Source organism: Drosophila rhopaloa, unplaced genomic scaffold, assembly GCF_018152115.1.
Source record: "Drosophila rhopaloa isolate 14029-0021.01 unplaced genomic scaffold, ASM1815211v1 contig_115, whole genome shotgun sequence".
Taxonomy (NCBI): Eukaryota; Metazoa; Arthropoda; class Insecta; order Diptera; family Drosophilidae; genus Drosophila; species Drosophila rhopaloa.
This window is the reverse complement of record NW_025334990.1, coordinates 14,265,194-14,284,382: the sequence shown is the minus strand read 5'-3', so window position 1 is coordinate 14,284,382 and position 19,189 is coordinate 14,265,194. Positions and strand designations below refer to the sequence as shown.

General features: G+C 45.8%; 10 protein-coding genes across 15 annotated transcripts; 3 read left to right on the top strand and 7 right to left on the bottom strand.

Annotated features, from left to right (window-relative positions):
* Window positions 1-140: 140 nt before the first annotated feature.
* LOC108039857 lies at window positions 141-5,099 on the top strand. Of its 4 annotated transcripts, none has more exons than XM_017116996.2 (3): window positions 180-358; window positions 421-478; window positions 4,651-5,099. In XM_017116996.2, the coding sequence occupies exons 1-3, from the start codon at window positions 293-295 to the stop codon at window positions 4,971-4,973; spliced, it is 447 nt and encodes a 148-aa protein (XP_016972485.1). In that variant the 5' UTR covers window positions 180-292; the 3' UTR covers window positions 4,974-5,099. The 4 variants fall into 4 exon arrangements, with proteins under 4 accessions (XP_016972484.1, XP_016972485.1, XP_016972482.1 ...); XM_017116993.1 differs by lacking the exons at window positions 180-358; window positions 421-478 and adding exons at window positions 551-1,207; window positions 1,276-1,333; XM_017116995.2 differs by lacking the exons at window positions 180-358; window positions 421-478 and adding an exon at window positions 141-159.
* On the bottom strand, window positions 1,338-3,543 carry LOC108039853 (aarF domain-containing kinase 1). 2 transcript variants are annotated; one of them, XM_017116985.1, is made up of 4 exons: window positions 3,422-3,543; window positions 1,961-3,082; window positions 1,806-1,901; window positions 1,338-1,743 (listed from the first exon to the last, which is right to left on the bottom strand). In XM_017116985.1, the coding sequence occupies exons 2-4, from the start codon at window positions 3,071-3,073 to the stop codon at window positions 1,396-1,398; spliced, it is 1,557 nt and encodes a 518-aa protein (XP_016972474.1). In that variant the 5' UTR covers window positions 3,074-3,082; window positions 3,422-3,543; the 3' UTR covers window positions 1,338-1,395. The 2 variants fall into 2 exon arrangements, with proteins under 2 accessions (XP_016972474.1, XP_016972475.1); XM_017116986.2 differs by lacking the exon at window positions 3,422-3,543 and adding an exon at window positions 3,144-3,384.
* On the bottom strand, window positions 4,984-8,661 carry LOC108039852. Of its 2 annotated transcripts, none has more exons than XM_017116983.1 (5): window positions 8,371-8,661; window positions 6,654-6,971; window positions 5,924-6,594; window positions 5,645-5,866; window positions 4,984-5,582 (listed from the first exon to the last, which is right to left on the bottom strand). In XM_017116983.1, exons 1-5 carry the CDS (start codon window positions 8,509-8,511, stop codon window positions 5,378-5,380), a joined length of 1,557 nt encoding a protein of 518 aa, XP_016972472.1. In that variant the 5' UTR covers window positions 8,512-8,661; the 3' UTR covers window positions 4,984-5,377. The 2 variants fall into 2 exon arrangements, with proteins under 2 accessions (XP_016972472.1, XP_016972473.1); XM_017116984.1 differs by lacking the exon at window positions 8,371-8,661 and adding an exon at window positions 7,034-7,144.
* On the bottom strand, window positions 7,331-8,271 carry LOC108039858. Its single transcript, XM_017116997.2, has 3 exons — window positions 7,797-8,271; window positions 7,620-7,738; window positions 7,331-7,558 (listed from the first exon to the last, which is right to left on the bottom strand). Exons 1-3 carry the CDS (start codon window positions 8,085-8,087, stop codon window positions 7,345-7,347), a joined length of 624 nt encoding a protein of 207 aa, XP_016972486.1. The 5' UTR covers window positions 8,088-8,271; the 3' UTR covers window positions 7,331-7,344.
* Window positions 8,662-8,820: 159 nt separating the features above from the next.
* Window positions 8,821-11,566, top strand: LOC108039894 (transcription factor grauzone). The gene is made up of 5 exons (XM_017117064.2): window positions 8,821-8,844; window positions 9,000-9,358; window positions 9,422-10,692; window positions 10,756-11,146; window positions 11,208-11,566. The coding sequence occupies exons 2-5, from the start codon at window positions 9,242-9,244 to the stop codon at window positions 11,445-11,447; spliced, it is 2,019 nt and encodes a 672-aa protein (XP_016972553.1). The 5' UTR covers window positions 8,821-8,844; window positions 9,000-9,241; the 3' UTR covers window positions 11,448-11,566.
* Window positions 11,475-12,610, bottom strand: LOC108039896 (S-adenosylmethionine sensor upstream of mTORC1). Its single transcript, XM_017117065.2, has one exon. It carries the CDS (start codon window positions 12,494-12,496, stop codon window positions 11,588-11,590), a length of 909 nt encoding a protein of 302 aa, XP_016972554.1. The 5' UTR covers window positions 12,497-12,610; the 3' UTR covers window positions 11,475-11,587.
* A 177-nt stretch (window positions 12,611-12,787) lies between these two features.
* On the bottom strand, window positions 12,788-13,912 carry LOC108039813. The gene is made up of 3 exons (XM_017116900.1): window positions 13,426-13,912; window positions 13,256-13,363; window positions 12,788-13,196 (listed from the first exon to the last, which is right to left on the bottom strand). Exons 1-3 carry the CDS (start codon window positions 13,813-13,815, stop codon window positions 12,957-12,959), a joined length of 738 nt encoding a protein of 245 aa, XP_016972389.1. The 5' UTR covers window positions 13,816-13,912; the 3' UTR covers window positions 12,788-12,956.
* A 158-nt stretch (window positions 13,913-14,070) lies between these two features.
* Window positions 14,071-16,734, bottom strand: LOC108039915. The gene is made up of 3 exons (XM_017117091.1): window positions 16,297-16,734; window positions 15,721-16,240; window positions 14,071-15,346 (listed from the first exon to the last, which is right to left on the bottom strand). The coding sequence occupies exons 1-3, from the start codon at window positions 16,632-16,634 to the stop codon at window positions 14,816-14,818; spliced, it is 1,389 nt and encodes a 462-aa protein (XP_016972580.1). The 5' UTR covers window positions 16,635-16,734; the 3' UTR covers window positions 14,071-14,815.
* Window positions 16,735-17,157: 423 nt separating this feature from the next.
* On the top strand, window positions 17,158-17,872 carry LOC108039793 (putative ATP synthase subunit f, mitochondrial). Its single transcript, XM_017116878.2, has 3 exons — window positions 17,158-17,186; window positions 17,254-17,336; window positions 17,463-17,872. The coding sequence occupies exons 2-3, from the start codon at window positions 17,258-17,260 to the stop codon at window positions 17,705-17,707; spliced, it is 324 nt and encodes a 107-aa protein (XP_016972367.1). The 5' UTR covers window positions 17,158-17,186; window positions 17,254-17,257; the 3' UTR covers window positions 17,708-17,872.
* On the bottom strand, window positions 17,759-18,941 carry LOC108039775. The gene is made up of 3 exons (XM_017116861.2): window positions 18,487-18,941; window positions 18,158-18,433; window positions 17,759-18,088 (listed from the first exon to the last, which is right to left on the bottom strand). The coding sequence occupies exons 1-3, from the start codon at window positions 18,939-18,941 to the stop codon at window positions 17,869-17,871; spliced, it is 951 nt and encodes a 316-aa protein (XP_016972350.1). The 3' UTR covers window positions 17,759-17,868.
* Window positions 18,942-19,189: the final 248 nt, after the last annotated feature.

The window sequence follows — 19,189 nt, the reverse complement described above, 5'->3', positions numbered from 1 at the left end:
ACATTAAATGCAATCTGGCCGAGATAACTGGGCCTGCACCATCGGAGAGTTGGCCATTTGGTAAGTTGCTGGCAGTTGGCCCAGTTCGCTCATTAGTCTGCCAGGAATCCCCTGTGGCCGGAGACAAAGGTGCTAAAAAGTCCATCAACTGCTTAAAATGTAATCAGAGTTCGGGCCACACGCCATATCTTATCGCTTTGACATGTGCCTTAGGCTTTAGAGTGAATCACGGTTTACGTTTTCGACCAAAACAACTCATTCGGTGGGTCATCTTCTGGGTCATTTAACCGAAATGGATAATCTGGGGGTCGTGCTCTTGGTCCTGTGCGTCCTCAGCTTCCTGCTCTTCCTCCTGCGAGTGAGTGCCCCATTTCGGCCAATTCAGTTCCTCCCGAAGTGGTATTAAATTTCGCTTTCCAGGTGCTACTTATTGCCTGCCGCTCGTACTCGATGTCGCTGCGCTTGAAGGAGGAGCAAGGTGAGTGTTTGGTGGGGCATTTGTGGAGAGCAAACATAAATATTTGCCCCAGTTGGGCCACTGAACTCGTTCTTGAGATGAGTGAGAGAACGAGAGTTTCACTGCCGCCATAAATCATGGACGACATTAATATATATTTATGCGTGTGTTCAGACGTATATCTATTTGCGCACATTTATCATATCGCCTCATTAGATAAATTGCGAACACGAACAAAAAACAAAGCCCTGGCTCGACACTGGTTTTGTCACCTTATCAGCTAATGATTACAAAGCAAATATGTGTGTTTTTGGTTTTTGGTTTTTGGCCTGGTGTCTGACCCATGCCCGGATGTCCTATCAATTCGGTGGCCAGTAGTTCATGTTAGTCGGGTTCGTCAGTTTGTCAGAGAACGGTGGTCTCCGAAGGAAAGTGGAATCTAAATTCGATCAATCCCGAAAGCACATTAATTAGTGCGGTATAGTAGTTAACTTAACCATGGCCCCTGCCATAAGCACCTCGGTCACCATGGCCACCACTCTATTGAGTACAACTACTGAGGTGCTAAACAGTACACTCACCACCGAAGGAACGACTTCGACTTCCAAATACCCGACTTACATAACAGTCGGTCCGCAAGTCGACCCGTATATCAACAATGGTCCATACATGTTCTTTTACCCCAGCTATGTTGTTTACGTTGTTTTGGTCTTCTTTTTCGTCATATCCTTTCCTCTGGCTATGATTGTGGTAAGCCAATCCGAACTGATACATACACCTTCTTCTCCTGCTAATGATTCACTTGTTCTTCTCCGAAGAGCGCCAAACGTAAACAGAATACAACGACCAGGAATCTCGCCCAGCAGAGACAACGAGGTAATTTCCCTTTCCAGGCTCGTCCAGAGTTTTGTACTTTTAATTGGGGAACCACATTAAGACTAAATGACCTGCTTGAGTGCTTTGAGGAAACCAAAATTAATCAGTCCCAAGTAGAGGTAGTAGCAGTTAAGCTTGAAAAGCTCCCATCGCTCGCGCACCCGCAGCCAAAGGATTCGCGAGGAGCCGGAGGCAGCCTGTTGCGCTCGCTGTTCGGCGTAGGAGGATTGCACACAGCACTTCGACATGACCCAGAATGCGGTCATACGGTTCTGGGTGCGCAGCGTGGACTCAATGCCGCGAATCAAGTCGTTGGTCTTCAGAATGAGCAGCATTTGGCGGTCCACCTGCTCTAGAACGTCGGAAATGTGCGGCAGCACCAGCGACGTGTTGTTCTGCAGCGTATTCTTCTGCAGAATCAATATTGAAAACAATGAGTAACTGGTGAGGGATTAAGCTTCGATTGACGCACCTCTTCTTTGGAATATTTGACTTTGGTAAGGCCCTGCATCACCGTCTCCCAAGGACGTCCCGTCACCATGCACGCAAACAGACCGTACAGATCGCCCTGTAAGCAAGGAAATAGTTAGATTGGTTAAGGTTCGTCTACATCTCCCAACTAAATACCTTGATGCCCAGCTGCTCACTATGAAGCCGCATTGCTTTGCGGTCCACGTTGAGGATGCTCAGCCAGAGATTGGAGTAATCGTATCGGAACTTGTCCGTTAGGTTGGCATATAGTCCATGGTCCAGCAGAACGATTTCCAGGCTGTCCTTTGGCGTGCGCCGCACCAGGATGTTTCCTGGATGCGGATCGCTGTGCACAAAGCCAGTGCGGAAGATCATCTCGGAGTACAACTGCCCAATGCGATTGGCTACCGCAAAGGTGTCAATTTTGTTCCGCCTTATGTAGTCCAGGTCCGTGACGTGACCACCCTCCAGATACTCCATGACTAGGACGCGTGAGGAGCTGAATTTCCAGTAGATCTTGGGCACCCGCAGCCAGGAGTACTTCTCGAACTGCTTAGCCACCTTCTCGGCATTGCGTCCCTCGTTGAGGAAATCCAGTTCGATGGGCAGGTTCTTCTTGGACTCCTCTACTAGCCAGTGAATCTTAAAGTCAGGGAATATCCTTGCCAGCACATTGACAGCCAGTTCCATGGTCTTCATGTCCACTCGGGAGTTGCCCTTGACGTAGGGATGTTGCACTTTGACCGCCACCACCTCGCCGCTTTTAAGGCGGGCCTTGTGTACTTGGGCGAGTGAAGCAGTGCCCAGTGGCTCCCGCTCGAAGCTGTCGAATATGTCCTCCGGATTGCAGCGCAGATCCTGCCTGATCACCTTGTACAGGTCCTCGATGGGGTTCTGCGGCGCATCGGAGTGCAGAACCTTCATGGTCTGCACAAACTCCTTGGGCAGCAGATACTCCAATGCACCGATGTGCTGACCCACCTTAATATAGACGCCCTTGTTGATGCAGATCAACTGGAGCAGCTTCTCGGCAGCTATCTTGTGGACACGGCTCTTCTCGGCCTTGTACTCGGGCGTCTCCTTGTCCCATTTCCTGTAGTAGAGCTCCCGCTTGTAGGTGAGTGCCACATCCACGACGGCGGCGGCGGATCGAGACAGCCGGACGATGCCCAGTGAGTTGGGGTCGTAGTCGTTGGTGTGCAGGCTCCAGCCGGCGGAGACCAGTCCGGCACCCACAACGCCGTAACCCAGAAACCGACGCAGCGCCATCTCCTCCGTCTGAAAAACAGAGAGGGTTCAGTGTGGTGTGCCATATCAACAGGTGGCAATTGCGATTAACCTCCGCGCTTTCACCTCCGATTAACAGCAAAGTTTTTACGGTTAACTGAGTCAGTGAGTCACTTTTTGAACTTTGCCCTGTGCCAAATGATTTTGGGCAAATCGAATCCACTAAACCTGTTGCATATCGGCAAACATTTTCATTTACATTTTCCACATTTACATTTCCACATGCAGCGCAAACTTTCACCTCGGCGATTTGGCCAGCGTCATTATGTAAACATCTGAATGAAGGTGAGCCGCGGCTCCCTTGGAATACCTGCCAACAGTTTCACTTACTCGATTTTGTGCGCTTCAGGTGGCGCCGCGTTTTCGACGGCGCGTAGGTGTTGTAATAACAAAGTCTGTGATTAAATTGAAGCGCTCGAACTTTTTCGTGGCGGCAACAGCTGTTTGCCTGACGTCAGAGCAGCTGACCCAACAGCGAAGTTCAAGGGCGTAGCCAGGGTCTTAGAAAAGGGCTTTAATTTACTAAAAATAACAAAACCATTATTTAATAAATAGGAATCTTGTCGGAGGAACTAGGTGCATGCTGAATATAAGAAATGCCTTAACAATATTAGTTTTACTTATCCACAACCCCTTATTCATAGTTGACTGCGCCATTGGCAAGCGGTTAACATGAAGCGGTTAACAGAGCACAGCAGGGCGGTTACTGTTAATTCAAATCAAATGAATTCATCTTTTAATAACATATATCATTAGTTGTTACTTATTATTCCCGTTACTCGTAGAGTAAAAGGGTATATTGTATTCGTGCAAAAGTATGTAACAGCTAGAAGGAAGCGTTTCCGACCCTATAAAGTATATATATTCTTGATCAGGGTCACTAGCCGAGTCGATATAGCCATGTCCGTCTGTCCGTCTGTCCGTCTGTCTGTCTGTCTGTCTGTCTGTCCGTATGAACGCTGAGATCTCGGAAACTATAAAAGCTAGAAGATTGGCATTTTGCATGTAGATTTTAGGAGTTCCTACGCAGCGCAAGTTTGTTTCAAAATGGTGCCACGCCCCCTCTGACGCCCACAATCGCTTATACACGAATTTAAAATTTTAAATATTTCGGAAAAGTAAAAATGCAGTTTTATTGTGTTTATCAATACCTATCGAAATGTAGAAGAAATTTTTCAAATCGGACCATTCGTTAAAAAGTTATGCATGATCAAAGTTTTTATCTCCATCTCCCTCGCACTCCCTTTACCTGAGTAACGGGTATCTGATAGTCGGGGCACCCGACTATAGCGTTCTCTCTTGTTTTTTTATTATGGTTAAAAAATATTTGGATCTAATTTTTGAAGAAAAATAATTTTACATGCATTATCAATTATAAAACTTTGTACTAGCAATGTATGTAGTATTTAAACTCAAAAGAGCAAGCTGTCAGATATATATTTTTTTGATATATTCATGAAAATATAAAAAAAGTTAGCATAAATATGGCTAAGAATAATTCTGTTTTAATCAAACCTTAAGCACATTTTAAAGCAATCCTGGTGTCTATTTTTACGCAGCCCGTCGCCAAATGGAGATTAATGTGACGAACAACTGCAACGACAGCTCCCGCGGAGCCACCAACGTTTGCGTAAACACCCAAGACGAGATCAGTGTGCTGCCCAAGACCTTGGATCTGCCGCCCAGCTACGATGAGGCAGCTTTCAGCGATCGAAAGCAGGACAGCACCCTAACCATAGCCACCAGTTTGGAGGCAAGCAACCCCAACTTGACTACTGGAATCAACGAACCACCGCCGGTTTACGAGGCAAACGTAGCCACTACAACCACGTCGACCACTACCACCGTGTTCCTGGTCAACGGCCAGCCTCCAGTGGTTTAACTCAACTTCGTTTCAAAGAAATCTTACATTTATTCTTATTTATACACCATACACACATGTACAGTTGTATTATTATGTAAATAAATTTTTGTCCTCGAGAACTATTTCAGTTCGGGCCGAAACTTACATTTATATTCTTAATTAATTCGCCCCATTCGTATTTACAGTATTATGCATTCGAAAATACAATTTTCAGATAGAAAACTATTCAAAGCATGAAAAATACGTGAGTGCCGCAAATTAATTTCGAGTTCTGACCAACCTCACAAACCTTGAAAGATAATATCAGAGAAAAATGGATGGACGGCCAATTAATCTAGTAACTCAAAATCTTTAACATGGAACAAAATAAATCTTTACATAAACACAAAAAAAGGCCATAGCTAACTAAATAGCCACAGGCTTTAGCAACGCAGAATTTCATCTAGTGTGGGTCCCCAGCGGCCGTACGGATCTTTGGGAAGTATGAAAATATTGTCGCACCACGTGTAGCCAAGGACACGATTCTGCACGATCATTTTGAAGGCGGGACATTCATCAATCAGGTCTCTGTAGTTGTCGTTGGAAACAACAGCGGCATTGCATTCGTAAGCCAACTGCAAAATAAAGCTGAAAGGGCAATCGTATATATTACATTTTTCTGAAGTAAAATAGTCATCTAGTATGCTCACCGATCATCGTAGCTTGATGACATTTTTCCGGGAATATTTTTACATGGCGTAAAAACTAACTTTCCCTCCTTGTGCAACTCGTCCAAAATTTCAGGATTCGAGGATTTGTATAAGTTCTTCCGAAACATTGGAATTACAGCCTTGACGTTATGGCCCATTTTGTCAAAGTACTGCACGCAATACTTGATTCCCTCTGCAGAGAACAATCTCGAGTTTCCATGGCTGTTAACAAAAGATTTAATAAATATAAAGAGGGTTTGCCTCGACTAGAGAACTTACGCAAAGGCCACATTGCTACCGTCGATGATAATAGTTCTCTTATTCGTTTTTGGCTTGCTACTGCTACTGGTCACTGCTTCCTCCTCGGAGGGATTAAATGTGTTGCTGTTATAATGTCCAAGTTTTTTCTTTTCGGAAGAAGTGAATAAGCTGTTGTTCATCCGACTGCTTTTTCTTTCGGGCTTTTCTGCTAACTTCTTACTTTTCTTCATGCCTTTCGGCGGACTGCATAAGGGGATTTTGATGAAGTCTTCTCCACCAATACACCCCGCTGAGTCCTCTATAATTATTACTGAATCGTTGTTGTCTGGAACTGTACTGGGCACTCGTTCAGGGCTATCAGCCAAGATGATGGTGGGTCTTGTCTTTGTAATTGTAGAGTACCAAACTTTGTTTACTGATTTTGTTTTTAAACGTAAAGCAGCCTCGCCTTTGCAATCTTTAAATATCTTCGGTGTTGATATGCTCTCGGCCAGACGCTGACAGTCCTTAAAAAGTGTCTCACTAGGGTTGGACTCATCACCGTGCTCATCTTCATCATCATCAATATTTATGGAGACATTTGGAGTCTCCAGCAACACGCAGTCATCGTCGTCGCTGCTCGGTAACTCTTCGATGATTTCACCGTCTTCAATGGTCTCATTTATAACTATAGTAGCATTTTCCGTGTTCTAAATGTTAAATTAGTTTATCAGAAAAACAAAATATCTAAATGCCTTAATATGTTTACCTTCAGAGGTCTGTAGAACTTTGGTAAAGGAAGCAAGGGAATCTTTTTCGGTGATTCCATTCGACGAAAGTCCAATCTTCGCTTAATCCGAGGGTTTCTCTGGACTTTGTACTTTTTCTTAATGGAACTCAGTAGCTTCGAAACCATTTCACGATCAAGTTTCTTCTTTTGAATAGCCTCGCGTTGTAGTCGTTTTGGTAAATTCTGCAGGAGGTCTCTATGAGTTACCTTGGATTTGCCATCTTTGAACTTTCTGAACCCTTCTGGTCTTGGCATTTCGGCGCTGGTACTGGAGACCGCTGTTTCTTGTGTTGCTACCTATTTAATAAAAATGACTTGTTTAATATTATCGAAATGTTACCATTACTTTTCCTACTTACTGCGATTTTATATTTCTTTGGTTCTTTAAGTGCTTTTAGAAAAACTACATGTTTTGGTTTCATTTACATCAAGTTTATTATGAGCTGGAGTCTACAGGGCTTACGTATATATCTAGGCGTACACACTAACTAGGAAAATGATTTTGATACACTTGACTTAAAAGTAAAATTAAATAGATGCATGGCAGAGAAAGTTGCTCCCTGTTACACGAACGCCTTGCAGTCAAACGAGGTAAAACGGCCAGTAAGTACACAACTTAACAGCAGTAAACAAAGCAGCCCCGTCGCATTTCGATTCCTCCAACTCCAGTCTATTGCTTCTTAAGATCGTTGATCTCGCTGCGTATGTTGGTGCGGGCCAACTCCTCGTACTTGTCATGATAGTCCCCGGTGGCATAGATTGAGGGTATCATCAGCAGGGTCTCCAGCACCTTGATGCGCATGGCCTTGTAAGTGGCATCATCCAGATTTGCGTACTCCGAGCGGAGTAAAGTTGTATAGTGCTTATACTCCTCTGGCGAAGAACTTGAGTAGTTAAAAATAGGGATGAATTGGGCGAAGGATGGGTTGATAGATAGATACTCACGCAAGCACCACCAAGTCCACATCCTGCAGCAAATTGGCCTCGTCGTCATGGCACCAGGTTAATTGGTTCTCTGGAGTCTTGCGCCCCAACAAATTGCAGACCAGGCTCTTGGCGCGGTCCTGTTCAAGGCAAAACACTTCGGATTTAGAGGAACAATTAAGCCAGACTCCTACTCACATCCTCGATGACAGCATCGTGGCAAAACTCCTCGAAGACCTCGCAATTCTGCTCGGCACAGCTACGGTTGCCATCGAAATGATAGTACTGGAAAAAGGCAGCCAGCACAATGTTGGGATCGGCTACGCCAGCCAGATGCGGCTCCTTGCGCTGCATCATCTCCTGCCAATTATGATAGGCGCGAGCGGGATCCTCGGAGCTGAGGTGCTGCTGGATGCGGGCAAACCACTCGTTGGCCACCTGCTCGGGCACATCGTGATGCTCGCACACCTTTTTCCAGATCTTCTCCATACTTGGTGGGTTATTGGGTAAAACTTTGGCCTCTAGAATTCGGATGCGGATTTGCTGATTGCGGCAGCGATGATTCAGTTGTCTGGACCTATGTGTCTGGAACTTTTCACTATTCACTGGGAATGTGGGGAGTTGGGCGCTAGCGATTGCGCACTGCCCAAAAGAGCCTCCACCACCACTTGGTCACCACACACCGAAAAACAGAAACTGCGCGTAAAACCGACGCGAACTCGGAAATGTCGCCAAAATGGAGTTTCATCTAAAATAATAATCCCTAACTTACCATCTTATCTCTTTGGGGATCAACCGCTGACAGCTTTAGCAGGATCTCAGAAGCCTTGACGGAGGCCAACCCCTTCTTGTGCCACTGTTGCTTCATCTTCTTCGTCTTCTGGTTGTTCTTGTTTTTCTTCAGCTTGCCCATTATCGGTCGAACACGTCTAAGCTATGGCATACAAATCGTTAAAACTCTTAATCTTTATTTAACTATGCAATAACAACAGCTGACTTCGCAATGTGCGTGTTTTGGTATTATTCCAGTCACTATACACTTTCCACAGCGTCTAGGCGCGAATGTAAAGGCGGTAGGACATTCTATTAGGGTTGTCGTTTAGGGTTTTTATAGAAAATAAAAATACTAATCAATGATCATGTTGTTGTTTTTTTTTGGTATTTAAATTGAATGGTCTTACCGTGAGATGTATTTATTTTCCGATTCAGATTTGTAAATCGGCAAACTTGTTAATTAAAAATCATTGTATTATTGTTTTTATTGAACATTTTAAAATACTTACTTCTAGTGTCTAGTCTTCCTTCTGGAATGAATATAACATATAATTCAATTTAGAGTAATTTCAATATTATAAAATCTTAATTATATAGTTTATTATATAGTTTATTTTATTATTATAGTCATTTTAGGACTCTTTTGGAGCTATTGCAAATAAATATTCTAAAGACCACAACGAACTTATTGGACAAGTGACGATGACTATTGTATAGATGCCGATAATATCGGTTAAGAGCCTTTCCTTCCACGCACTTGACAACTCTCCTTTGCATTGGACGAAAACAAATTTTTGCAAAATCGTAAACAAAAGTTTTGAGTGGAAATGGAGCAGGATTAGAGGTTTCCCACTGGATCTGGTTACATCATGACGGCCTGCGTGCTCTGTTTGGCCTGCTCCTCCGACGGCTACGGACTGCAGTCCGCAGAGGGCATCCGTCTGAACATTAGGGCGACCATCAACAAGCACTTTTCGTTTTCGGAGGTAAGCTGTGCGCCATAACCGCAAGTTCGGGTGTTTAAGGACTCATATTTCCCTCCCCCGCAGATCCTTACAGCGGACAGTGATGCGGCGATCTGCCGGGAATGCTGGAACTGCATCAGCAGCTTCGAGGAGTTCCACCAGCGCGTTTCCTGCCTGCACCAGCAGAGAAGCAGTGACTCCAAGAGCGTGCCAATTGAGTTTTGCGGCGCAACGGAGGATGCCATTAACCCGCTGTACTCTGTGGAGCTGGACGCCTTGGCCGAAGGGTTCTTCGCGCCCAGTGAAGTCAAAGTAGAGGTGAACGAACTGGAACCTCTGCCCAAAGTGGAACTTTTGGAGGACCCTGTTAACACGGAGACCAAAACCGTCGCTAAGCGGTTGGGTGTCCGAGCCGAAGGTTCTCCTCTTGCAAAGCGGCGCATTAAAAACGAGCAGCCACTGGACAGTGATTCGGATGTACCTCTAGCTGATTTTGTGTCCTCGGATATTAAGAGCAACTCCAATGGAGCAGCAAAGGTTAGCGAACCAATCAAGGGTCGTCCGCTACGAAGAAGCACGAGACGTGGCCGTCCGCCTAAAGCCAAGCCGGAGCCCCGTGATTCTCCCAAAAAAGAGCTGGACTCCGATGAGAACGATGACGATTGCAGAGACAATAATGACACGGAGTTTGTAGCTGCCGAGGCTGTCCTGGGGACGGACGACAGCTCCAGTTCCTCCAGTGAAAGCAGTGGCGACGATTCCGACCACAGCCTGCCCGACATAGAGCCCGAAGAGCGGTACGCCGAAATTCCGAAGCGGGTGGTGGTGAAACCCAAAAAGTACCGAAAGCGGGAGAAGCCTCTGGTTCCACCCGTTCGCCTAAGCCGCGATGAGATCGAGCGACGGAAGCTTCAACAGAGCGAGTACGATGAGATTATCCTGCAGTTCTTCAAGAAGTTCCCCTGCTCCGTCTGCAATCTGCTGGTGCAAAACTTTGCGGACATGCGACGACATCAGCGTGTTTCCCACAACATAGATTCGGGCTTCATCGAGTGCTGCGGAAAAAAGTTTCACTTACGCAAAACTTTAGCGGAGCATGTGCTGGTCCACAAGAACCCGGATCACTTCATGTGCTCGGAGTGCGGTCGAGTGTTCCAGGACTCGCGCACCCTGGAAATTCACGAACAAACGCACACGAATCCGGAGGTCAAGACAGAGCCTAAGGAGAAGCGGGTCTACCAGTGCGAGAAGTGCCCTAAAAGCTTCACCACCAAGGCGGCTATAGAGTACCACGACGTGTCCAAACATGTGCCCAAGTCTGAGTTCAAATTCTCCTGTCCAGAGTGCAACAAGAAGTGAGTATTCTTTTTGGGTGCCCCATATAGCCGATTTCGGAACTAATCTCTTAACGCTTTCAGGATTCCAACGGAGCGCAAGCTGAAGGAGCACTTGCGTTACATGCACGACCCGGAAACGGCCATCATCTGCGATAAGTGCGGCAAGACGCTACGCTCCCAAACGAATCTCAAAAAGCATCATGAGTTGGAACATTCCGAGGAGCCGCGGCCCAAGCCCGATCCCGTCCAGTGCGAGATCTGCGGCACCTGGCTGCGCCACCTGTCCGGACTGAAGCAGCACATGAACACGGTGCACGAGCCGCCGGGTGGCGAGCATCGATGTCATATCTGCAACAAGACATCCACCAACTCCAGGGCCCTCAAGCGCCACATCTACCACAACCATCTGTGCGAGCGGAAGTTCAAGTGCGGGATGTGCGAAAAGGCCTTCAAACGACCGCAGGATCTAAGGGTAAGCCCTAGAAACTAATAACCAACGAAGCTGAAGTTCATGCACATATTCAAATCCACAGGAACACACGTCCACGCACACCGGCGAAGTGCTCTACACCTGTCCCAACTGTCCCATGACGTTCTTTTCCAACGCCAACATGTACAAGCACCGCCAGCGACTCCATCGAGCCGAATGGGAGGCGGATCGCAAGAAGCCGCTACCACCGAACATCATGAAGATATCGCAGGGCGCCACCACGGCGATGAAGAAGCGCCAAGCCAGCGGCGCCCTGTTCCCACACTCGGAACAGAAGCAATAGCATTTGTCCATTTACGACATCTATAGATAGTAGATAAATCGTCAACCATTATTATTAACTCGCACTTAACACAGATAAGTTAAGCCATAAATAAGTAGACATGAACATATTTACATCGATTTATGAGGCCTGTATCTTATCTAGCCATCGTCCTGCGGTATCCGGATTTCCTCGCTCATGCCCTCCTCCCGGTGAATGCTCGCCCAGTGCTGGGAGAGTTCCCGGCTGATGGCCTTGCGGAAAACCATGCACGAAATGTGTGGCAGCTTCTCGAAGCGCACCCGCAGCAGTCCAAGCCGGGCCAGGGAGTAGCGCCAGTTCTTCATGAGGTGGGCGTTCTTGCCCACGTGCTGCGAGTCGGGTGTGATGAGCACGAGGATGCCCTCGGGCAGGAGAAGATCGTAGGCCTTGCGGCAACACTCTAGCCGTTGCTCGGCGCTGGGCATGTACTCTAGTAACAGGCTGAAGATGACGCACTCGTAGTGGTTTGCTGGGAGCCTCCTCACGCTGCCCGCCTCCAGTTCTGGTTTATCTATTCCAGGCACCACCTCGACCTTGAGGAAATCTGCCTGAAGAACATCTTCAGTGGCGGGACACAGATCCAGAGCAGTGACCTCGAGATGCGGGGCACTGGCGAACGGGTTGAAGCAGCTGCCCACATCCAGCACATGCAGTCTGTCCGGCGGCTCCTCCATCATCCTGCACTCGACCTCGTCCAGCTTTCCTTCGGCTCTGTAAGATTCCAGGAGTCGCTGTTCCCGCTGTCGCTTTTGCATGTAGATACCCTCGGTGAAAAAGTACTTGGTGATGTAGTCGATGGCCCACTTGATGCGACTGCGTGCCTGTAGCTCCACGTTGTCATCGTTGGTCTCCCATATGGCCGCCAGTTGCCGCATGGCCTTGGCGTACTCGGCTAGTCGCTTGGCATTCCTAGGACTCGTGTGCTCCTGCCAGGCCACCGTGGCGCCATGTTCCTTCGTCAGTTGTCGCAAGCTTTCGTGGCAGCTCTTCACGATACTGGCCAGGCGCTGGTGTTCCTCCGTGGCCATTTCGGAAGCGTTTGCTTGGACTGATTTTGGATTGTTTACTACGGTCAGGTCGCGTGTATTAGGTATGCGAGAGCCTCGACATGCACATATGTAGTGTGTATTCGAAATCGGTATCGTTATCGCTTCAGATTCAATGTTGCTGGTGTACCGTTGAAAATATATAGAAAATTAACGAACAGTAAATACAAATATTTATAAAAAAAATGTGTTTCAAATATTTGCCATAGTTTTGGTTATAATTTTCACACTATTAGAAAATTAACAAGCATAAAATTAAACTCAAAATAAAAATTAAATCTTAATCTTTTTTATTAATATCTACAATCAAAAATGTAATTTTTGTTATGTTGTTGCTTTGGGTTTCTTTTCGTCTTCCCTAATTGGCAAACATTTTTTTACATTAACACGATTTAATTTTAAAATCTACTATCACTTGGGATCTTTTGTATAGCGCTTCCCTTCAGATAACTCCCTTTCCATTGTCTGGTTTTGTCATTATCCTTGGATTGGGAGAGTCGTCAAACCAGGACATAACATTGGCGCAAAGAGCAAGGACCTCCATGCGAGGATTGGGGGGAAAGATACGACCAAAACACTCTAGCAACATTGGCTGTCGGCGTACCACCTCGTAATATTCCTCCACCTGAATATTGGTATCTTTGTCCAGATCGAATTTTAGGAAGAGCATTTCCTTCATGTCCTTTAGGAATGGCAAATAAATATAATTTAAATTTAAATATAAAAAATAGATTTTCTCACCAATCGCAACTCCATGGCTTCGTCTTCATCTTCGTTCTCGAAAAATTTAGAAACAAAAAATCCTACATCTTCGCCAGATAACTGCATGGAATCGGACTTATCGTAGATCTTTAAAATATTTGTATAGTAATTAATAGCTAAGATTGACGAAAAATTCGAATTGAACTCACCGAGAAGGCAAACTCCATCTTCATCTGCAAATCTCTGGTAAAATAGATGGTAAATAGCCTCACGAAGGCCTCCAAATGCACATGTTTATCTGGGAAAAAGTCAGAATTTCTAGAGCCCGGAGTATGGGCAATTCTATAGACAATTGTCGCAATAATGTCGCGATCCACAATCTCGAACAAGAGCTCCATTAGCACGGTGAGTTGCAGTATAGTCATATATTTAGCCCTGGATCCGTTGACCAGGACAAACTTATGGTAGAGCATCACAATGCTGACCAGCTCGTTATACGTAAAGATCGAGTCCTTCCCCAGCTGAGCAATGGCTTTCACATACACATAATTGAAACGTGCATTTTCCAGGGTATCCAAAGTATCGTCCAGGTCCTTCATTTTGTGTTACTTCTCGAAAATGTAATAGTTCCAGAGATTGATTATACGGTTTTTTAAAAAATTATTCAATACAATTTTTCGTAGCTTAGTGCTACTGTTTTGAAAGCAATAAGAAAAGCATCTTAGATTTATATAGATGATTTAAAAATACAAATCTGAAAAACCACATAATTCGGGCATACATCTGCTGAATTACTCCATAAAAGTTTGTTCCCCGATTCCCAACCCCTTTTAAACATTAAAAACACTCATCACAACTGTTTACACACTATGTATTTGTATTTCATTATCTAATGGTTTAATTTTTCCTTGCTCTCGCCCCATATACGGCATTTATTAAGCTGAAGCAAGTGACAGGATATTACAGCGCTATACAACACGACGTACAGTAACTTATGATTACACGAATTATAAAAGTTTCTCGTTTATGTATGAACAAACATACATTGATTTACATATATACGGCTTGGTTTTACCCTATGTATAAATGGTAGTAATGTAAAAAAAAGCTTAAAACTAAAAAAATGAATATATAAAAATAATACAGTGGCCATAGAGAATACTGACTGATGAGTAAATTGCGTTCTGCAAAAGGGGAACTTATTCAGCGTCTGTGCTTGAGTATTTTGTTTCTGTTCGACGACACAACCGCGTTTTAAATTGTTCTCTTCGCCCGGAATACTTAACAGATACCGATACAATTATATTTATAATACTAATTTCTTGAAAATGCAATGTCTGTGAGTTCGTGTGGTGCGAAATGCACAAAAAACAACAGTCCATTTGTCCGTGTGGCAACTTGAGTGTGTCGATGAGTATTCGTATTCGTTTCCGGATCCGGATTTCTGCATTTCCGGCTAACCAACCGGATGAGCTACATTTCGCTAAACGTATTTCAAGCTAAATTTTAAAGTACTGTTGATGTTTCCTCTAAATGCCCTTACACGCTAATTGCTGGCAATCCGTATTGTATATGCATATGAACCAACGGCCACGCCCCCTAATTGCAGGCGGCATTGGGCGCCAGCGCCCCCTCCGCACTGGTCGATGGCCCGACCTCGTGGACGTTGTTGTAGTCCGCTTTGGCATTGCACTTTGCTGAGCTCTGTTCCTGTATGCTTCCGTTCAGACCGCATCCCTTCACCGAGTAGATTCCCAGGCGAGCCTCGTGCTCCCGCCGCTGCTGCCGCAGCCGGATGTCGTGCTCCTCGCGCATGTGCCGCAGCTTGAGGTCCTGTTCCTGCCGGTAGTAGGCCATCTTGACCTCCTGCTCCATCTGCTCGAAGCGCAGCTTCTGCTCGTGCTCCCGCCGAGCGTAGTCGATCTCGGCCAGGCGGGCCTGTTTCAGCAGCCGGAACAGATCCTGCTTGTACTTCTGCTCCATCTCGGAGGCGGAAACAAGATCTAATGGCTGGCTATTCGTGTCCACCGCTGGTGTGGCGCCCAGGGAGAGCTGCTGGAACGAGCCGGTCTGAGCTACGCTGTTGGAGGGCTCGTTCTCGTCGGAAAGTAGCGACTGGGCTTGTGAAAGCTAGTAAAAGATAGAATATCATTAGTAAGTTTTAATTAACAATGGGAAACTAAGACAGTTTATAAAGAAACAGGTGAAGTATCCTATTATAAGGCCATTACATTTCAAAATTAGGTAATTAATTTTTCATTTAAGTTACTATTTTTATAATGCTTACTTATCTCTAAAGGAACAGAATAAAGACTCGACTCTAACGGATAATGCGGCCAAGTCTAATTGAAATCAGATGGTCTATATACATATAATAACCTAAAAAATGTTTTTATACAGATCTTTAATTAATAAACTCAAAAGATTAAAAAAGAAACCCGAAAAAGACAATTCTCTTTGCCTATATGGCAATCTGATAAGGATGGACTTTTGTCCCAACTCACATTCCTCTGTCTGCGTTTTCGCGGTGATGCTGCGCCTTTTTCGTTCTCTTCCCCCGTTTCGGCGGACGTTTCTGTCTTGGCGCCCGACGGCGATGGTTTGGCCTTGGCCCGCTTGCGGCGCTGGACTGGCGGCTGGGCGGGAGTGGCCTCCTGCTGCGAGTCCCCATCCCCGCCGGCGGTGGAGGGCGGCGGCGAGGGGATGGCTATGGTGGAGGTCTGCAGCGTGTCCTCGCTGGCGTTCGTGGAGTTGGGCAGAGCGGCCAGCGGCATGTCCTCGTCCTCGTCGATGTCCAGCAGCTCCTTCTTGACGACGCCGTTGGTGTTGGCACTGCGTGTCTGGCTGCGCGAGGTGACCGGGTCCTTCTGCATCTCCTCCAGGAACTCGATCATGCGCATGCCCTCGAGGGCCTCCGCCTTCGGATGCTTCTGCTGGTGCTCCCGCTTGGCGGAGTTTTTCATGCTGCGCCACTGTACCTGGATCTGCTCCAACAGGCGGTGGCGGAAGTTGAGGGCGTTGAACCTGCAAGGGAAGAGTGTTTAAAACAGGAGCTTCTCAAACACTATTGCGCAACTTACTGCTTGGTGATCTGCGACCACGCCAGACGCTTGGCCTTTATGCTCTTGGCGTCCACACTGCGGTTCTCCACGAAGGCCACCTTGGACTTGATGACCTCGAGCAGCAGTCCCCGTTCGGCCTCCTCCCAATTGAGTGAGCGTTTCTTGCGCGTGCCTTTCTTTTTGCCACCCGCGCCTTCCTTTTCGCCAGCATCCTCGGCCGCATCCTCCGCGTTCTCCGCCCCCTCATCCGCAGTGGCGCTGCTCGACTTCTGTGGCTTCAGTTCCACCTTCTCGTCCTCGTCGTCGTCCTCCGGCGGCGAGGAGGATCCTTTGGTCAGCAGCTCCTCCAGTTTCATTGTTTTTGTTTACAACTCCGCTTTACTGTTGGTTGGATTCCAATTCGAATGGCCAGGCTTGCAAAAATCGTATTTGATTTCTGTATATACTGGAGTTGCAGTGTTGCCAGGTGGCTCAATTCAAAATAAGACAGGTATTTTAGGGGATAGCAAAAAGCATAATTAAAATACTGATTTTTTAATGAATTGAAAAAAGTAAGCGCTAAATATAAAACATTAACGATAGAAATTAAAAAATAGCTTGTACTTTAGCGTTATAAAATTAATTCATAGGGTGCAAATTTCCGTTAAAATATACTGCATTTTTTGATTGTTTTGTTGCTAGCTAACTTTCTTAATATTTGTATTATTATGGTAGTGTAACGAGCAAGCATTTTAAACTATATCATCAATGTTTGCACACTTTTAGTTTTAAAATTATAATTATAAAATATATTTAAAATATACTCTAAATGGTCACCCTAAGCTAACGTAATTGGTAATTTCAGCCGAAAAATACTGAGATTCCGCTGTTTCGGTCACACTGATCGTCATACTTTTGGTATCGAACGAGTAAGTAGCAGGCGTAATTTTTCGTTTCATAAGATTCCGATTTAAGAATAAACTTTAACCAAACCAGCGAGATGGCTTTCGGTGACTATCCAGCTGAGTACAACCCAAAGGTGCACGGGCCCTACGACCCGGCCCGTTTCTACGGCAAAGGTGAGACAAAACCGAGAAATTACGTAATTTTCGCTCGGTGTTTTGCGGCAGGCGCAGAGCACATTTACCCTGGCCCACAAACGATGCTAACCAATTTACATAATTCCCTTGTTTTCTGATCCCCAGCCGATGTGCCCTTCGGCCAGGTGAAGCTGGGCGAGATTGGCGCCTGGCTGGGACGCCGCAACAAGACCCCCAACGCATTGGCCGGAGCTGTGAGCCGTGCCTGGTGGCGTTGGCAGCACAAGTACGTGTTCCCCAAGCGCGCCGGAATCGCTCCCTTCTTCCAGCTGACCGTCGCCAGCATGACGTTCTTCTATCTGATTAACTACACCAAGTTGAAGCACCACAGGAACTACAAGTACCACTAAGCGATGCTTTTTCGGTGGTCCTGCATCTAAACTAGATCTACACTTTCCACACGGCGTGCGAGAGGCGGGCAAACACCATATAATAACTATATTTGGCTTTTGTGTTTTGAAAACTGCTTAAGTGAATAAAACGGCTGCGAATATCTATGCTGCCATAGGACTCAATCGTTTCTACACTCGAAGACCGCATTTGGGCCAATGTCCAGCTCGGAATGGGAGTGCTCCCAGGTGGAAACTGGCCGGGCCGTGTGGATTTCGCAGATGAATGGCAGTTCCCGGTCGCAGTTGAGGGTTTGCCAAGTTCCTTGCGGTGTCAGCGCCACGCAGCTGGCATTGCTCAGCTCCTGGCTGGTAATTTGGATAGATTTATTCAATATGTATCTTTAAAAATGATTGCCAACCCACCCGATACGAGGATTACCTGCCTCCCAGGCTCTGTAAAGAAAGCACTGCAGGCTCTCCTGCTGAGAATTCCGAAAATCCAGAGGGCTTAGGGAAGTAGAGCTATTGTACACCAAGCCCACATAGGCTAGGAAGATATTTGTCTCCATTTGTGGTCTCCTGTTGAACACCTGTAACCACTGAGCCAAGGAGTTCGTTCTGGCCTCAGAAGCTACGTGGGCCAGACTACCAGTGAACTCCGAGGAATTAGTGCAGGTCAAGGAGGCATTCAAGTAGATACTGGGCTGCGTATAGACCACAAATAGGCCAACTTCCGGAATGCAGCTATAGTTCTGGATAACTTGCAATAATAGCACATGATTTATAATATCCTAAGAGATACTTTTGTGTACCAACCAGATGGCCTGCCATATAAACTGTAATAATCAAAACGACTATCGTTGACCATGCCGGAAAATGTGTGGTTTTGTGGACATTGCAGAACATGGCAGTTGAAAAACTCTCCAGGCTGTTCAAAAACATTTAAACGACTTCGTATGTGCTGCTGCTTTCGACTCTCCTTGCCAAAGGGTCTCTGATCGTATAAGTTTTTTCTTCTTTTGGGTCCTCCAGGAGCGTAGTTCAAGGCCAGACCTCGCATTTCGTGAGCCAGATTAGCGCACTCTTCCAGGGAGGAGGTGTTTTCCAGAGCTAGTGCATCCTCGGACAAGGCTCGTTGACACTGACGAACTAGGTGGAACTGCACGGGATGCGATTTTTCAGTGGGGCAATTTAGGGAGCTCGTCGTCAGACCCATCAGTCCATAAAAGATAACCCATGTAGTAGTCGGCATTTTGTTAACAACTAGTTTCTTCTTGGAAATAAAACCTTCAAAATTCTGTAATATTCTAAGTCGTTTAAAAAGTAATTAATTTTTTAAAATTATTTTTATTTAAAATTTATTTGTTTTTTTAAATGGTTTAATTCCTAATCGATTGGCATCCCAACTTGAGAATTTATCCAAAGGATAAATCTTGAAGATTAATTTATCTTAAGAAAGTTCAAATCGAATACACTTAAAAATCTGTAGAAAGGCTAATT

What these genes read in the sequence shown, in the direction of transcription:
- LOC108039857 (XM_017116993.1), top strand. Translation starts at nt 956, where the DNA reads ATGGCCCCTGCCATAAGCACCTCGGTCACCATGGCCACCACTCTATTG. An exon ending in TTCCTCTGGCTATGATTGTG is followed by an intron (nt 1,208 to 1,275) that starts GTAAGCCAATCC and finishes TCTTCTCCGAAG; the next exon opens with AGCGCCAAACGTAAACAGAA. An exon ending in CGCCCAGCAGAGACAACGAG is followed by an intron (nt 1,334 to 4,650) that starts GTAATTTCCCTT and finishes ATTTTTACGCAG; the next exon opens with CCCGTCGCCAAATGGAGATT.
- LOC108039853 (XM_017116985.1), bottom strand. Translation starts at nt 3,073, where the DNA reads ATGGCGCTGCGTCGGTTTCTGGGTTACGGCGTTGTGGGTGCCGGACTG. An exon ending in GTGAGCAGCTGGGCATCAAG is followed by an intron (nt 1,902 to 1,960) that starts GTATTTAGTTGG and finishes CCTTGCTTACAG; the next exon opens with GGCGATCTGTACGGTCTGTT. An exon ending in TCAAATATTCCAAAGAAGAG is followed by an intron (nt 1,744 to 1,805) that starts GTGCGTCAATCG and finishes TTGATTCTGCAG; the next exon opens with AAGAATACGCTGCAGAACAA.
- LOC108039858 (XM_017116997.2), bottom strand. Translation starts at nt 8,087, where the DNA reads ATGGAGAAGATCTGGAAAAAGGTGTGCGAGCATCACGATGTGCCCGAG. An exon ending in ACGATGCTGTCATCGAGGAT is followed by an intron (nt 7,739 to 7,796) that starts GTGAGTAGGAGT and finishes TGCCTTGAACAG; the next exon opens with GACCGCGCCAAGAGCCTGGT. An exon ending in GTGGACTTGGTGGTGCTTGC is followed by an intron (nt 7,559 to 7,619) that starts GTGAGTATCTAT and finishes TAACTACTCAAG; the next exon opens with TTCTTCGCCAGAGGAGTATA.
- LOC108039852 (XM_017116983.1), bottom strand. Translation starts at nt 8,511, where the DNA reads ATGGGCAAGCTGAAGAAAAACAAGAACAACCAGAAGACGAAGAAGATG. An exon ending in ATCCCCAAAGAGATAAGATG is followed by an intron (nt 6,972 to 8,370) that starts GTAAGTTAGGGA and finishes TTTATTAAATAG; the next exon opens with GTAGCAACACAAGAAACAGC. An exon ending in AGTTCTACAGACCTCTGAAG is followed by an intron (nt 6,595 to 6,653) that starts GTAAACATATTA and finishes TTTAACATTTAG; the next exon opens with AACACGGAAAATGCTACTAT.
- LOC108039894 (XM_017117064.2), top strand. Translation starts at nt 9,242, where the DNA reads ATGACGGCCTGCGTGCTCTGTTTGGCCTGCTCCTCCGACGGCTACGGA. An exon ending in TGTCCAGAGTGCAACAAGAA is followed by an intron (nt 10,693 to 10,755) that starts GTGAGTATTCTT and finishes TAACGCTTTCAG; the next exon opens with GATTCCAACGGAGCGCAAGC. An exon ending in AACGACCGCAGGATCTAAGG is followed by an intron (nt 11,147 to 11,207) that starts GTAAGCCCTAGA and finishes TCAAATCCACAG; the next exon opens with GAACACACGTCCACGCACAC.
- LOC108039896 (XM_017117065.2), bottom strand. Translation starts at nt 12,496, where the DNA reads ATGGCCACGGAGGAACACCAGCGCCTGGCCAGTATCGTGAAGAGCTGC.
- LOC108039813 (XM_017116900.1), bottom strand. Translation starts at nt 13,815, where the DNA reads ATGAAGGACCTGGACGATACTTTGGATACCCTGGAAAATGCACGTTTC. An exon ending in AGATGGAGTTTGCCTTCTCG is followed by an intron (nt 13,364 to 13,425) that starts GTGAGTTCAATT and finishes AATATTTTAAAG; the next exon opens with ATCTACGATAAGTCCGATTC. An exon ending in AAGCCATGGAGTTGCGATTG is followed by an intron (nt 13,197 to 13,255) that starts GTGAGAAAATCT and finishes CCATTCCTAAAG; the next exon opens with GACATGAAGGAAATGCTCTT.
- LOC108039915 (XM_017117091.1), bottom strand. Translation starts at nt 16,634, where the DNA reads ATGAAACTGGAGGAGCTGCTGACCAAAGGATCCTCCTCGCCGCCGGAG. An exon ending in TGGTCGCAGATCACCAAGCA is followed by an intron (nt 16,241 to 16,296) that starts GTAAGTTGCGCA and finishes CTTCCCTTGCAG; the next exon opens with GTTCAACGCCCTCAACTTCC. An exon ending in GAAAACGCAGACAGAGGAAT is followed by an intron (nt 15,347 to 15,720) that starts GTGAGTTGGGAC and finishes ATCTTTTACTAG; the next exon opens with CTTTCACAAGCCCAGTCGCT.
- LOC108039793 (XM_017116878.2), top strand. Translation starts at nt 17,258, where the DNA reads ATGGCTTTCGGTGACTATCCAGCTGAGTACAACCCAAAGGTGCACGGG. An exon ending in GGCCCGTTTCTACGGCAAAG is followed by an intron (nt 17,337 to 17,462) that starts GTGAGACAAAAC and finishes TCTGATCCCCAG; the next exon opens with CCGATGTGCCCTTCGGCCAG.
- LOC108039775 (XM_017116861.2), bottom strand. Translation starts at nt 18,941, where the DNA reads ATGCCGACTACTACATGGGTTATCTTTTATGGACTGATGGGTCTGACG. An exon ending in GGTTGGTACACAAAAGTATC is followed by an intron (nt 18,434 to 18,486) that starts TCTTAGGATATT and finishes CCAGAACTATAG; the next exon opens with CTGCATTCCGGAAGTTGGCC. An exon ending in TCTCAGCAGGAGAGCCTGCA is followed by an intron (nt 18,089 to 18,157) that starts GTGCTTTCTTTA and finishes TCATTTTTAAAG; the next exon opens with ATACATATTGAATAAATCTA.